This window comes from Gavia stellata, chromosome 11 (genome assembly GCF_030936135.1).
Source record: "Gavia stellata isolate bGavSte3 chromosome 11, bGavSte3.hap2, whole genome shotgun sequence".
NCBI lineage: Eukaryota > Metazoa > Chordata > Aves > Gaviiformes > Gaviidae > Gavia > Gavia stellata.
This window is the reverse complement of record NC_082604.1, coordinates 3,789,356-3,805,193: the sequence shown is the minus strand read 5'-3', so window position 1 is coordinate 3,805,193 and position 15,838 is coordinate 3,789,356. Positions and strand designations below refer to the sequence as shown.

Here is a 15,838-nt window from a genome sequence, read left to right as displayed (position 1 = left end):
ATACAATTAAACAATCTTAGCCTGTTTAAACTCTTGCCTTCAAATCAGAGGAATTCATATGTTTTATAGAAGTTTTGCTTCTGAAACTTAGCAGATCGACCTCTGAGTGCAAGATTACAGTTTTTAAGATAATGAGGAAACCAGTTTCTCTTCTCCTTTCTCAAAAAGCTACATTTCTTCTCTTCCTCTTTTTCCCCAAGAAAGATTTCAGTCACTCCCTTCAAAGGAGAAATCCTACACTAATTTTACGTATCCAAATGGACACAAAGCCAGTATTAAAAAAAAGGTTATTTAACAGAGTAAGAATCACATGAATACAATTTTTGCAAAAGTATCTTCTGAAAAGCAAAAATGTTCAGTAATTCTTGCCTCCTCTGTAAAAGTATCTTTAGAAGGTAATTCCTCCCAGAGAATATGGAACCACAAAAAGTATCCCAAGAAAAAATTATGTGGCAGTGTTTACTCCTGGAGGTGACATTCAAGGAAGTTCTTACTCCAGTGAAAAACTGTTAGACCATCACTGAGCAATAAACACCCAGCAGCGACTAAGATACAGTTTGAAGCACACTGAGCAAAGAAAAACATTTTGTGGATAACATCTTTTAAACGTAAAGGGGTGAGAAGAAAACCCTAAAGATGTGTAATACCCGCAGACAAGAGACTGGCACAGATCCCACAAATAACACTCCTACAAATCCTATCTAGAGTTGATAGCTGAGGAGGTTATTCACACTAAACAGCGTTAACAACTACTACTTAGTGAAGTACATCAAGTAAGGAACTTACTGCTTAATTGCATTTTTGGGAGGCAACTAAGCAGCTGCTAAAACAGAGCCCTGAAACCTCCAAAAGTACCTTCTGAAAGCAAAGATGCAAGTACCTATACGAAAGGCCTGTTCCAACTTTCATTGCAAAAAATTTGAGACTTCTTAAGCAAAAACTGCAAGCATGAAACAGTTGTTACTATATGAACTAATAATGCACTGGCCGCAAGGACGATTTAAATTGAGATTATGCGTGAGCACTGGCTTGTGAAAACTTGTTTTCTCTTTGCTCTAGGTTCTAAACAAATTACCCTTCCCTGAATACTCAATGTCTGCGGGCTGAGACTAGAAAACTGATTTCAATGTTTCTCATGTTTTCTTCAACAAGCTACTGAACAGTCACATTCTTGTTTTGTTTCCACTATTATCTGGAAATCTGAGTAACTATTGGCATGGAAAACAGGTTTTAGTCTAACCTCAATTTACAGAAACATGAAGTGATGGCAAACCTTAGCCACAATAAAGTCTAATTCTGGACATCAGGGATGCTGAGCTGATGGGGGCAGTGATGGGTAGAAGATCTGTATTTCAAAACCTAATTCGAGTGTCAAATTCCCTGCACTGCTTTTGTAAAAACAAGCATCAGTATCTGTTGGTGGTAATTTTGCGAAGAACTCTTTAACAGTTCCGTGAAACAAAAGAGGAAGTGTAAAGGGCACAGACCTACCCTGAATTTCTCCTTGTGGATCTTTGTAGTACCACTTCTGCATGGCTTCATGGAACAACGGCATAGAGGAACCCTTTGCTCTGTGCTCTTGAATTTTTGCTGCTAGTCTTTCATCATCAAGGGCGCTGTCCTGCAGGTATGCCACCATTTTCTCCGCTTGCTGCAGGAGACATCAAAACCAGCAAGGAATACATGAATTAGATGATAGATAAGGATTTGAAAATGAGCGCACCAAATACAACAACCTTGTACTACCCAGTGCTCAAGAGCGTACCAGGAACTAAAGGCAACTCAAGGACTGGTGTAAGTGCACCACAAACCCTGAGCTTGGTCTACCACCTTGTCAGAATCATGAATAAGCACGGTTCACCTGCTTAAGTAAAGCTTTAAAACAACTTGCCAAGAAGGTCCCACACAGTATCATGGCGAAAAATAAAACAAGTATGGGAGCACTAGCATGAAAAATGTTCTACATCCCAGCAGTCACTAAACTTTCATGAACACAGTCTGTGCTTCATTTATGTGTTTGGGGGGGTTTTTTTGTTTGTTTTCTATAAACGTATTGGGCATACTATTTTATGGTTTCTCAAGGCAAACGGTAAAGGTACTTGACAGTGGTCATAAGCACTAGGATCTCTAGCTCTTTAACACTGGGCATAGTACATTTATTCAGAAAAATACTACATAGGCTTGAATTATTCTCCAAAAAAATAATGGAGGGAAGCAGAGTAGCTTTCAGCATACAGTGTGGAGTGTAAAGTTTCAGCTGCACTTCTGTTTTTATGGGCTTCAAATATTTTTTGCATTCTGCATTCCTCCAGTCTCACGATTATCAACAACAAAGGAATTTGAGCAATTTTACCTGCTCTAGGTGTTTGAGGCCCTCTTCATCATCTGGGTCAGTGGGAATGTTGCCCATGCCTGGAGCAGCTGTGACAGGTGTCTGAACTGGCCGCAGAGCAGGATTTGAATTGGAAACAGGAGGAGAAAGATGAGCAGGAGAAGCTGTGTCTGCAGAAATCTGTGGCAAAGGTTGAGCAACAGAAGCCAAATCTAAAGAAAAATGTTAAAATTAGTTAATTATCTTTAATATAAATGAAAATTACTTTTAAGAACTTACTGTAGATAACATTCAACAGCTCAAAATTAGCACCAAAGCAAAAGTATTTTCAGATCTTCCTGTACGTATGACTGCACACCGGGGTACTGTTTCCAGCACAGGCACCCAACCTAACTTCAAGGAACAGTTTCATTCTAACAGCGCAGAACTCGGCACATTTCAGCATATCCCATTCCCTGGCTGCATACGTTTGTTCAGACTGGTCTGCTCTACCACAATGAGGCACATCCACAACCAGCTCGTGTTTCTCTAGACTCCATTGCAATGTGAAGTACCAGGGCACTGCAAGCATTCGAGATGGCATATCCAACAAATCCTGTATTTATAGACCAGATGGTGAATTCCGGCTTTTCATCACCATAATCCAGTCCTTGCCTCTTTCAAGAGACCAAGGCTAATCACAACAAGTAATGGAAACTTAATAAATTTATCTACCAAGTTTATTACCTTCCCCTCTGTTGGACATTTTGGCTGGCGGTATATTCTCCGTTCGAGTCTCTTTATCTTCTGTTTTTTCTGTTCTTTCTGGCACAGACTCTTCCTTCCTTTCAAAAAGGCTCGTCTGCAGTGGCTCTGGCGGCTGGGATTTCGGTGGGGTATCTGACCTGGCAGCCGGTGAAGATGTTTGGACTGCTTCTTCCACTGCTTCTGTAACATTGCATGGTTCTATGTAACTGAATTAACAGAAAGTCTACACTGCAGGACAGAACAGATGCACAAGTCCCCCTTACCTGCCGCTACTCTATCTGTTTTCTCCCCCTCTTTCTTGGTGGTCTTTTCATGATCTTTGGCTTCTTCATTGTGGCTCCCTTCAGAGTCAGATCTTTCTTCCCCTTCCTCCACAGGTCGGAAGTCCATCTCCTGTTCCTCAGGGATTGGCTCCTTCTGCACCTTCTACAAAGCCAACATAATCATCCATAATCCACCCGACATAACAGAACAATTGCCCAAAGTGATCAAAGGGCCCAAGACAACTTTTCACCTTTAAAGAGAGAAACGCTCCAGAGGAGTCAAATGTTCCCATTTCTTCTTCTGCATCTTCTAAACACCACTCAGGGAGACTGTCCCTGTCGTCATCCATGCTGCCACTCCCACACCGTACTCGTCGATAACCCCGTTCATCATCTCGTTCCCGGAAATCGAATTCAAACCTCCGCCGTCGCTCCATGTGTTCTCGCCAGCCTGCAGAACGAGGGCCGTCTAAGGTGGGGGGAAAGTAGCTTTACAAGACAGTCCCGGGGATAGTAGCTTACTTGGAAGGGTGAAGGGGTGGGTGAAGAGATGACAAACAGTGACAGAAATTCAGAAAGCCCCTACAGGGTATTATGAACAGGCGTCTTAAAGGACAATGGAAAGAAAAGGAGTATCTTACCATTAAGCAGAAGACTTTCAAATATTGTCCACTGTATATCCCCACATTGTAAATCGCATTACGAGCATTCAAAAAACCACATAAGGCTAAGAAAGCTGGGCTACATAACCTAAAACATGCTGGAGCACCAAAATAAGACAAGCAACACTAGGTGCTGATCAAATTTACCAGCCATCATTGACATTAATCTTTTTTGGCATCTTTGTATGTATAAACTTTGTATTTTCTTTTAGGCAATATGCAAAAATCACATCCTGAACAAACCACCCACGCTTTTTTCCTCTTGCCCTCAGAGACACTTTTGTGCGTATACACAGAAAATGGACTGACGACTGTTCAAATACCTTTGAAAGGACTGTTAAGTCTCTTGAATGGTAATTTTTTAGCCATGGAATACTGAAACTTGGAATGATAATAAGAGAAGAGGGAAAACTTTCCAAATTCAAGTATAAATTTTATTTCACTTTTCTTTCTAATCTATTCAGAAGACATCTTCGTTTAGCCAAGCTTAAAATCCTCTGACTGCAATAATGCTGTTTAAACTGTAAAGAACTTGCTGCTAAGGAAAACAAATGGGGAGTGAAAGCATTGTAAATAGCTTTCCATGCAACAGAAGCTATCTTTACCAGAATGGTGCAAAGCACAAATGAAAGCACCTTAGTTTTTAGTGCTTTTAGTGGTGGCTATGATCTTTTCTGGAGAAAAAAAAAATTCTTTTTTTGGTCTCAGAATTTGTGCAAACAGTGCAGTCTCACTGTTTATCAAATGGCTACTAAAAAAATCACAGTAAAGAGGAGAAACATCCTCTACTCCATTTGCCTCATATGAATGAAGAATGTTTCCACATCAACCCTAATACCCTAAGTATTAACGTTAACCAGGAAAAAAACCACCTTTGTCTCACAAATACAGGAAAAGTAAAACAAACTCCTTCTAGAAACACTATGAACTTTAAGATTATCTTTTAGCAAGGAAACACAAAAGGTTAGACTTTAACAAAGCCTTCACTATACCATATGTGCTTATTTGCAAATAATTCCACTGTATAACTTAATCTATGTTTCTAGTTATGCCTTGGAAACAAACAAACAACATTTTTGGTATGCAAAACTATCAGATCAATGTTCTGAGGCAACCTTTTTAATGTCATTAAGATATAAGGCACAGTAAGCTTGCACTTATCCCAGCTTTTCTGCCTGCTTTAAAGTAATTCTTAACATCTTAGGGCTATTATGTCAACCTCTTGTTCATCAATAACTTCTCAAAAATATGTAAGCAAAGACAAAGTCTCACTGAAGATGCACTAATGGAGTAAGTACTCCAGAGAGCTCAAGGATACTTAAGATTCAGCTGGACAAGGTGCTGGGCCATCTTGTCTAGACCGTCCTTTTGCTGAGAAAGGTCAGACCAGATGATCCTTGAGGTCCCTTCCAACCTGGTATTCTACAATTCGATGAAGTAATAACCATTTCATGCATCCTCTTCGGAAGAGGATGCCTGCATCACACCCCATGCCCCTCTGCCCACAGTGCCCTGGCCTCCAACTTAGTGCAAACTCAGGAGGTGCACGTTTCTAAGGGCCTTCTTTTCGAGCGAGTCATACATGTGAACAGCTCATTAAAATGCTGCTCAATTTTAAAAGAACAAAAGCATCTCTGGGAGCAATCAGCAACTAAGCAGGACAACAGAGTCACCTGAAAGAAAAGGCCTGACACTGAAATTCCACTGACATGGCATCAGAACCAGTTAAGTTTACTTCCCCCCTCCTAATCAGAAATACCAACGCATCAAAACCAGGACTTCCTTTGGAATCAGAGGGCTTTTTTCAAGGTTTAAGTGTGAGAGGTTGCTGACAACCAGACTGCATTTCTGATTAAAACTACAGACATCTCCTCAGTACAGCCAGCAATGTCCGTGTCAGGTTTCCCAATATATGGAAGAACAGAGCTATGGCCTGAACCCGGCAATGCCATATTGTACGAAGAGTTTAATATCTCTGCCTGTTTGCTATCCTGGGCCTCGCAAATAGCTGAGCATCTCTTCTTCAGCTCTTTTCTGTATAGAAGACAAAAAAATCTGGTATTAAGAACTTTCTATACAGATGCAAATGGGCCATCTTGAGCCCATGCAGTGAGAAAAGCCTCAATTATATTTTACACAGTTCACACCCCTACACCAGGAGCGCAGGCTCTTCACAGTAGGACCCAGAAACACGGTTTTTGAAGGTGAATTCTAAGCATTTTCTTAATTCCACCTATCTTCAAAGTTCAAATTAAAGTTAGAGATTTTGTTTGCCATATGGTCTGCTTGCAAAGATTTAGTCACACAACCTCCTTGTATAGCCCACACATTTTCAGAGCTAGATGGTCAGGCAAAAAGAAGAGTTAAGTGGAGCAGACACTTGCCCTTGTTTCTTAATAACAACAAAAGTTTGTAAAAGCCTAGTTAGAATACAGTGAGCAACTCAGGTGTGAACTACAGGGCTGTCAATCTTTAAAGCAAGCCAAAAGTAAAGACAAATCTTAAATTCTTACCTAAATTTTTTTAGCCAACAGTTAGGACACAAGCATAGCTTTAAATTCAGTCCTGTAGGATCATTAGGCACCAATTATACAATCAAGATTCCAAGTTAAAAGAAATAATTTTAAGCTAAATTTACCCCTTGCAATTTATGGTGACATTATAGGTGAAATAAAGTACTACTGGCTGCTTCAGGAAATCCAAGTACACTTTTGTCTCAATTATTAATAGCTATTTATCTCCTAAAAGTTATATTCTCTAATTCAGAAAAGAAATTTCCAATGTATGCCAAAACAATACTAAACTAAACAATACTAAATACTAAACAAAAGACTAAGGAATAGTACACATATTACTTTTTTGGCATATATTGTATATGAAACTAGTTTTTATTTTGCCCAATTTTAGAGCAAGAATTTTGAATGTACTTCAGCTGCTTCAAGATATTCAAGAAGCACAAAACACAATGCCCCAAAAATAAGAATTCTACTTAATTCACAGCAGTTAATTCTGAAAATGAAGTGAACCAAGATGAATTTGAAAAGTCTTTCAAAACAAAAAAGCAACAACCAAAAAATCTTTATATGAGATTACAGACTAAGGCCTCTCTAAAATGCTTTTCAGGAAAAAGATCTTAATAGAGCTGCTTAAGCAAAGACACAAAATCATATCAGAAAGAAATTTTAGGCAAGAAGAGATGATTCTTGTTCCTTATGAATGACTTGGTAACAAAACCCAAAACCATCTATATACATCATTCACTAGTTCTGAGACCAAAAAAGGTTTGCATATCTATCTGATAAAATGGACTTGCTCTGCAAATTTAAAGAGCGATCATTGTATGAATGCAAGAACAACAGGAAGAAGGGGCTTTTTAGGTAAGCAGTCATTAAATCATTAAAAAAGATGGCTAAAAATAATTTAAAAAAAAAAATCAAGATAACTTTGAAGCAGACAGTGAATTTAAAGCTATGGTCACATTCCTCCTACAGATAGTTAACCCAGTCTAAAGATCCTATTTCACATCTACAATAGCAGTGGTACCACATTTACCCAGAACAACTAGCAAAACAACTTTTCTGTTGTGTAAGCCAAGGAAAGATCTCTTCGCATCGGACTTCTAGTCCTAGTGCACAGACAGTAGTAGAAAAAGTAGAAAACCCCATAAACACTGACTGGAAAAACCTGGTGATGCAATCCCGACAGTTTTCATGCTGCAAACCCAGACAAGTTTACAACCTTCTGAATTAAGTAGTAGAAGGAAAAAAAAAGATTTGCTTCTTCACTTTACTAACAATACTCAGAAGATCCCTCACTTCATAAGAGGCACAGCCATGTGAGAGGAGAACAGTTTAAACACAGCATGGACATATGACAGATCCCTTCAGCTCTGTCAAGGGATTTAACTTTACTACAACAAACCAGACCACAGAATCTGGGAAACTATACTTAGGGGCACAAGACTGCTTCAGGAGAAGCAGTCCATCCTCTTGATCCTTTGTGCCTATTAAAAAAGGCACAAAACGAGCAGATTTAGGTCAGCCATCCTGCAGTAAACACAGCTGAAGGAGCAAGAGGAATTCAAAAGCTGGAAAAACAATGGTCTCTGAGAATCAAAGTATTGCTTGCTTAACAACAGAAGAAGATAAACTCAAGCCTGACAAGTGCTATGTTCTTCTAAACTGTTCTCACCCAAAAGAAAAAAAAACAAGCAGCATACAATCTAGTTGGGAGTATGCAGAGCCAAGTCAAAGAAGGTCCAGCTAAACAAATGACGACAGTACTCTGAAGACATTTCTCTATTTTTAGCAGAACACATGATTAGTACTATTACCTAATAGCAGAATAAGTACAAAGAAGCAGTTTAAGCCATGCAAATTTGAGTTAAATTCATTGTTTAAAGCAAGAATGTGATTAAAACCGTTTTGATGGTCCTGTGGCTACTACTAACAGCAGAATTCAAATACAGCTCCGACCAAAGCCGAGAGACTAGTACAATACAGCTGTCAACTCAGTCTATCGGAAAATTAGCACAGATTCACAGAATTCTTAGAACAGGCTTTTTATTATACCTGCTAAAACTAACTTGTAAGTGACCTTAAGTTAGTTGTCTACTGCAGCAAAAATTAAAATAAGCAGTAATATTTCCTATGATGGAAGTAAGACGAATTTTCAAAACCTTCCTCAGAACATCTTCCAAAAAAGTTCAAGACATGAATGAACTTCTGAACTTTGAGGTCTATGCTTCCTTTTAAGCTAAAGCATGCAGGCTTGTACTTGCAAAACACTCCACTCCTGAGTATCATGCTGCATCTGATCATCATGAGGTACAATCGTAGCTGGCCTGGTGTCATCTGAACTATGTAACAAAGCAGCAGTGTCTAATGAACAATCAAGACCAAACATTGGGGAAAAGAAAATTACATTCTTCAAAATTTGCCCCTTAGCCCTGCTCTAAATAGAAAACATCTGATAATAAATCTAGCCTTGGGCTCACTGCTACATTTTAATACAAGCTTGCAGTTGTTTGAGGGCAGAGTGATACATAGCTGTGGAGAGGGTTAGGAACAGAGGTAATGGTTGCTCACCACCGTTACAGTACAGAAAGTCCTTTGGGATGCTGAAAAGGGTGATAGACCCATTGCAAGAGCAAGTGTCAATTTTTTTAATTGAAGAAAAAAAGCTGTCCGCCTCAGCCCCAAAAATGTCCCATGCTTCCTTTGCATCCCTATGAAGATGTAACAGTAGAGGAGCCACAATCCTCCCTTGGTTCCCCAAAAGCCTTCTGCAGCCAAAAGACACCCAAAACTAAGATCCCACAACAAGTATGACTGGCTAGCAGGATCTTTTCCAAGTAGAACAAAAAAAAAAAATATATATATATATACATACACACACACACGTTTCAGCCATACTACTCAAATACCAAGTTTCACTTTGTATTTCTCCTGCAACTCTAGCAATGCAACGCTGGTAAGCAAGTGAACCAGACTGACTTTGTCAGGCCAGAGGAGGGGAGAGTGACACCAAACAGATGCCTGAAATTTAGCAAGACAAGACATCCTGTAACTAACTACAGGATGCATAAAGGAACTTATTTTGAGACTTTCAATGATGCCTCTTGACATTGCAAACGCATTTGGTAAACTAGAAAGAGGCCAACAACCTGAATGGTTTAGTGTCAGCGTCACTCCCCAGCCGTAGATACGCTACCTCATGCGGGTAACTTCTCTCCCCTCAGCATCACAGCCACAGAGAAACAGTACTATTAAAATAACCCTGATTTTACCAGGCACATTCACACATGGAGCACACGGACAAGCACACACCTGAAAAATATTGTTCCCTTAAATACATTAGGCTATTAAGACATTAAGAAGAAAACAAAAGGCATATAATTTTATGCTAATCATTTTGTGACAAAGAGCCCCACGTATGCCAAAACAGTATTTAATGACCAAAACCACATGAACCTTACCTATTTTTGTCCCAGACTTTATGCCACCTCCCTTTCCTCTGCTTTCCCCATGCCCCGATTCTCTCACTACCCTTTCCCTAGAACGAAGGCTGCATTTCCCTCCAGATCTCCTCTCACCTGGACTGTGAGGACGCCACCTCTCACCATCCCTCCGTGACCCAGCCAGTCGCCAGCCTCCATCATCGTCTTCCCCATTTTGCTCCTCCCTGAAGATGCGCCAGTTCTCGCTCTCAGAGCGTATAAACTCATGCTTCCTCCCCGTTGTTGCTGTCCCACCTTCCTCAAAGTTTGGTCTCACTGCAAAGAAAACACATGCTGGTGAACATGCGTCCCGTCTTTAGGAACCTAGAAAAAAAAAGGATTGAAAGCTTGCTTCCTTAGAGGCAAAAATGCACCAGAAGTGGTGATAGGAACCTAGGAGAGGAATGGAAGTTCATGGAAGGAAACATATGACAGAGACAGATTTAGGAAATCCTTCCACCTCGCTACGTACCTTGGGATGGAAAGACTGAGGAAAAAAAACAGAAGCAAAAGCAAAGCATACAAGAAATTATGATATGGATAGGAAAGACAAGAGGAGGAAAAGATGACAGTGTAAGAGATATAGGGAAGCATAAAAGGAAAGAAGCCAAAGCGTGCAGACAGAAAGAATAAACTGTTGTATCATGAAAAGTCTCATGCTAAAGGAAAACGGGATTTCAGTAAACTGTAAACATTACACACATTTTATATAAACCAGACATATTTGCTACTTCTGTAATAAAAAGAATATGAGATCTATATATTTAATCAAATACCATGTACAGCATTCTTGCAACGTTTCAGGAAAGACTGAAAATTGAAAGTAGGATTAAGGATTAAACAAGAAAAACATAGTACTGTTAACATTATCCTGTGAATCCATCTTCTGGAGAGCCAAGGTCAGTGTATTAAGAGTCAGAAGCAACTCTGCTCGAGCTCAAGGATGAGTCTACCAGAAGTTTAAGAGATAGGATAGTCTTTTCGCTCCTAATTTACATTAAGTTATATTTAAAACAGAACATATAAAATCCTCAAGCACTTAATGAACAGCAACACTGTCACAAAAGGATGATGTAAATATTTTTATAAAAATAATCCACATTATACACCAGTAACTCAGGCTAGACATACATGCTGCTTTCGCTGTTGACTCATTCTGACAAGGATACACCACCACCAAAATAAACAGTAGTACTAACTTCAGGACTTCTGGATTTTATATTTCTTCAAATATGTTTAGCTGTGTAGCACCAGAATTATCACAGGAACCATGGTGATGCCACTTCTTCGCTGATTACTATTAAGCAGTGTTAACCTGAATTGTGTGGTTATCTATAAAAAAAAGTATTCAAGTACTAAAGAAAGGTATACTTAATTTTCCTTCTTAGAGTCTTAAAACCCAAAAATACAAGATAATATTTGGTAAAGATTGTAGAGTATGCCTGCTTGCTTAGACAGGAAAAACAAAAGAAAGCATGACTATGCACTGGGGTGGAAAGGGACATTTTTAAGAATCTGGTTTAGGAAGGATGGGAGATTGCACTCCCTTTTCTTCACAGCAGGCAGCTTTTTCAGTCAATGAAAAAAATGAGGAAACAGAGTACCTGAAATTCTATGGCATATCAAATCTCCGTTTAGAACTCAAATTCTTCCTACATAGAGATATTGCACTCTGGAGACAGGAAACACACACTGTCTTTGGACTTTGCATGTATCTTGGAGGAAAAAAACCATCTCTTCTCCACCATCTCAAAACACTGAAGGAAAAAAACCCCAACAACTAACTTTCTCCAGCTCAAAATTTTCCACAGTATATTGTTTTAGGGAGGGACTACAGTGAAAGAGCACAGGTGGAATTCAATCCAGAGTACAAAATCCAAGATGCTTCCAGTTTCCCATGCTCCAGGTTCACATGAAATCCTTTTACCACTGTCACAAGAACAAGTTTCTACAAGAATTTTTAACATGGCAGGGCCCTTGACCTATCAAGCAGACAGGAGAGGCAGGAAAAACCCCAATGTTTAAGATGCAAGAGTTCTTCCACCCTGATGACTATTTGAGTGACCACCAGTGACTTGAGGCCCGTAGAAAGGTAACTGGAATACCTTCCTCTTATGTTGTTTCTATATAAAGAGCACATTGGTTAATTTAAAGTATATCATCAGTATCAACAGCAGTCTCAGCCATGAAGCCTATTATAAGCCACATACACATTTACTGCGTGGAAGGGGACATCTGGCTGAAGACCACTTCTGTACTTGCTGGACTTTGAGAACAAAACTTTTAAAACAGTGTATTTTGGGAAGTCTCTGGTGATGCTGGCTCCGTATAAAACAAAATTGCTGGAGACACTCAACTCCCTTCATTCGGTAGGTGCAATGTTGACAAATTTACTTATCTGGAATGGATTAAGTCTTTGCAGGTGAAGGTCAGCCACATTCTATTTTCTGTGAAGCATGGGAAAACAAAGGCAGGCAACAAGCTAGACAGAAAATCTAAGTCTGGGAAATAATAGGGTTTTTTTCATTTTAGATCTCTGAAAAATGTCACATAGGAGAATGTAACAGGAAGCACAGGGAAGCCTCTCAGTACTGCTCCTTGGATGGGCTTCGCATAGCAGAAAACTAGGAGATGGAGCTACAGAGCCAAGTCAGCTGAAAGTAAAACACACAGAGATAGTGGCCCAGGAGAGAGCTGCAATCCAACAGACCAGATGAGCCGAAGACCCAGACGATAACAAATATGCCTCACTCTTTCTGAACTTATTTTTAAAATGCTACAAGAAAGAAGAAAAATGTGATTTTTTTTTTTTATTCTGCAGCAGAAGACACTCGTTTTTCCTCAGTAAAACAGTTACCAACAGGAGAAAGTTATTCAATTTGCTATTCTGAAACTAGAAAAATATTATTTTTAAAGATGTAGCTATTCTTTTAATCAAAATTTACAGCTATTACCTGACACTCATTCAGTAACATTAATTCAAGAGATTTTAGACTCTACCAATTCAGGAAAAAAGATGTTATTGCTTTCCACTGTTATTAAGTCCAGTTAAGATTCTGAAGACTGCTCCTTAACACTGGCAAGCTATCAGCTCACAGGCTCTGTTCCGCTCTTCCAAAAACATTTGGAAAAAAGAAGTTACCAAAAGAATATTGTGAAGTCTACTTTGCCACTGAATATCCTGTATGTTCGTAGCCCCTCTGCAGATATATACATGCTACAGGCATACTCAAGGCAGTTCAGGTTTTTTTAGTCCTTAAAACAGCTGGTTTTGCTCCCAAGAACTAAACTATCGAAGTCAGGTTTTGTATTCTGAACTTGCAGAAAATGGCATCCCCATTTGCTGCTGTGGGGTTTGAAATACACATCTCTACAGGTGACAAAACATCAAATGCTGTTTGCCAAGATCACACACAAGTGGGATCCTGCCCCTCCTCTGATTTTAAGTTCTACAGCATTAGAAATCTAAGAAACAAGAAAATAATTGATTGTAAGGGGGCAGTATTATATTCATCTGAGGATGCTATCACCTGTAATTCCGAAACCTTTCTAAACACAGCAACACTCCAGCATGTCACATCAGATGACTGTTCTGATGCCACACTTCAGTGGAATTAAGAGAGAAAATGCAGTATATCATGACATACTTGAGTTTTCTGGTACACCACAGCAAGCAATATTTAAAGACAGCGAGGTATGTGTCAAAACAGATCTGGCATTAGATGATCCTGAACATTAGACAGACCAGCCAAGACACTAGTTCTTTACAAATACAAACCAGTCACAGGTTAAGGATCAGAAGAATCAAGCTACCCAAAAGACAGAGAGACTATGACAAAACTGTATACAGGAATACTCCTACGGCTTACATCTAAATTCATAACTTCCAAAGTCCTAGCATATTGTCTTTGCAAACTGTTCCTAGACTTGAGAACACTCATTTCAGCTGAAATTACTTAGGTCAGAGACTCAGTATTTGGCAATGTTTTAAGGATGAAAAAAACTAAAATGCAATCTATGGTTTTGCCTTGGACTAATTGACTGGACTTCCTGAAGAGAAGGAGCAGTAAAAGGGCACCTCTGTTCCAAGTCTGTCGCAAAGCCAGCAATGGTGTTTACAGAAAACTTCAGATAGAGCCTAGTGGTATCCAGCCAAAAAAGTCTACAGCTGTGCAACACTGAGTTGAAGGAAGACTAACTGTGAAGAACAAGACTGGGATTCTGGGACGTAGCCCCGTGGCAACATGTTTATGAAGAGGACTTACTAAAAATGGCAAATAACTTCTGTTCTCCGTGCTGTCAGTCCATGTTTCCTACGACATGCTCACTGTTTGGGAAGAATAAACAGGAAAGCGATGATTGACAGCAATACTGTTTCCTCTAAAGAAGGGGAAAAACTATGAGAGTCTATTAAGTGCTTTGACTTGCTCTTTTCTTTCTGCTGCATGCTACACACTTCCTCAAGAAGAGGACAGAAAGAAAAATCTTTGCAGCTAGTGTTTTTAAAGGAATTAAAAAAAACTTTGCCTAAATGTGTAATTTTGTAGCTCATTTTATAGAAGAATAAAACAAATGGCCTTAAGGCGATGTTTCTAAAGAAGGTGTTTCTAAAACATCATCTTAAGGCCACAACAAAGGACTACCTTCTCATTAGGACAATATTTGACATGCTAGGGACACTACAGAAATACAAACATCATGAAGTGACTCACTTGTAACCAAAGTCAGTGACAGAGATCAGAAGTTCTGATGCCCATTTCTAGCTTCACATTTTCTCTCTCCATGAAATCTCAATCTCAACAGGAGGTCTCAAAGACACACCACTCAAATATCACTCTTTTTTTTTTTGCTAAATTGACCATTATCCACTGTCATGAGTATGGGTGAACCAGTAAATTCAAAGGAATTAACAAGAGAGTTTATAATTCCATAACATACACCCGGGAAGTCACGTACTTTAGCTATTTCACCTACTGTACAACCGTGTTAGATTTTCAATCCATTCAGTTGAATCAGATTAGAAAACCTGTGACTGGACACGATACGCTTTCTACGGTAAAAAATATTGTTTGTAAGAACATAGTGCTTGCAAAAAAAAAAATCCTACTTGTGAATAAAAGAGGCTGTCTGTAGTGGAAGTTCAACTTTACTGGAGTATAGAGGGAAGGGTGAAGAGCAATTCACACTGTCCTACAGGCTTGCCACAGTGGTGGGAGTCCCCTTGCACTACATTATTTACCCTAGTTCTGAAGGTCGCAGTATGCCTACCACAATTTTCGGTGCTGTGCCTGAACATGTATTAAAATGTTCCATACTAATGAAGCAAAGAATTAATGTTTTGCAATTTAGGGTTGGGGGGGAAGGTTAAAGGAAAAAAAAAAAAAAAAAGAGGGAGGATTTTGTTTCCTAAGCAGGAAAGTCTACATTAATAATTTTCCCAGCAGGCCTTCAGTAGTTTTACTGCAAACAACCACAGCCTTTGTTTCTCAGATCCTCTTACATCTGACATTCGATCAAAGCCCTCACATCAGCAGCTCACCAAGGGAAAAAAAGTGTGAAATAGTACTGCATTACAAAGCTGTCCTCAGGGTTCAGTTTAGTAGTGCAGCATGCCGCCCACTCTGCGCGGTCGTTCAGCTAAAACATCTTCCCTAAATAACTCTTCTCATTTGATAAGAGAGAGAAAACAGCTTAAGTGAAAGTGGTCTCGTTTACTGCATGGAATCAGCAACCCACCTAATCTGCATTGTTTCATTCCTAGGCTTTAGCAAAATCCTGTGATTAATTCCATGTTTTCACAAAGGAGCAATGTGGAGATGGAAGAGAAGTGGCCAGA

At 39.4% G+C, this 15,838-nt stretch overlaps 1 protein-coding gene across 1 annotated transcript in view; it reads right to left on the bottom strand.

The window, feature by feature from the left end:
- Positions 1 to 15,838, bottom strand: part of GIGYF2 (GRB10 interacting GYF protein 2) — an 80,242-nt gene that overhangs the window by 19,275 nt on the left and 45,129 nt on the right. The window contains exons 8-13 of the mRNA XM_059822495.1: positions 10,099 to 10,278; positions 3,594 to 3,811; positions 3,343 to 3,505; positions 3,059 to 3,259; positions 2,354 to 2,544; positions 1,492 to 1,651 (exon numbers count right to left, since the gene is read on the bottom strand). Of these exons, the coding sequence (XP_059678478.1) occupies positions 1,492 to 1,651; positions 2,354 to 2,544; positions 3,059 to 3,259; positions 3,343 to 3,505; positions 3,594 to 3,811; positions 10,099 to 10,278 (1,113 nt within the window). The remainder of the gene's footprint in view (positions 1 to 1,491; positions 1,652 to 2,353; positions 2,545 to 3,058; positions 3,260 to 3,342; positions 3,506 to 3,593; positions 3,812 to 10,098; positions 10,279 to 15,838) is intronic.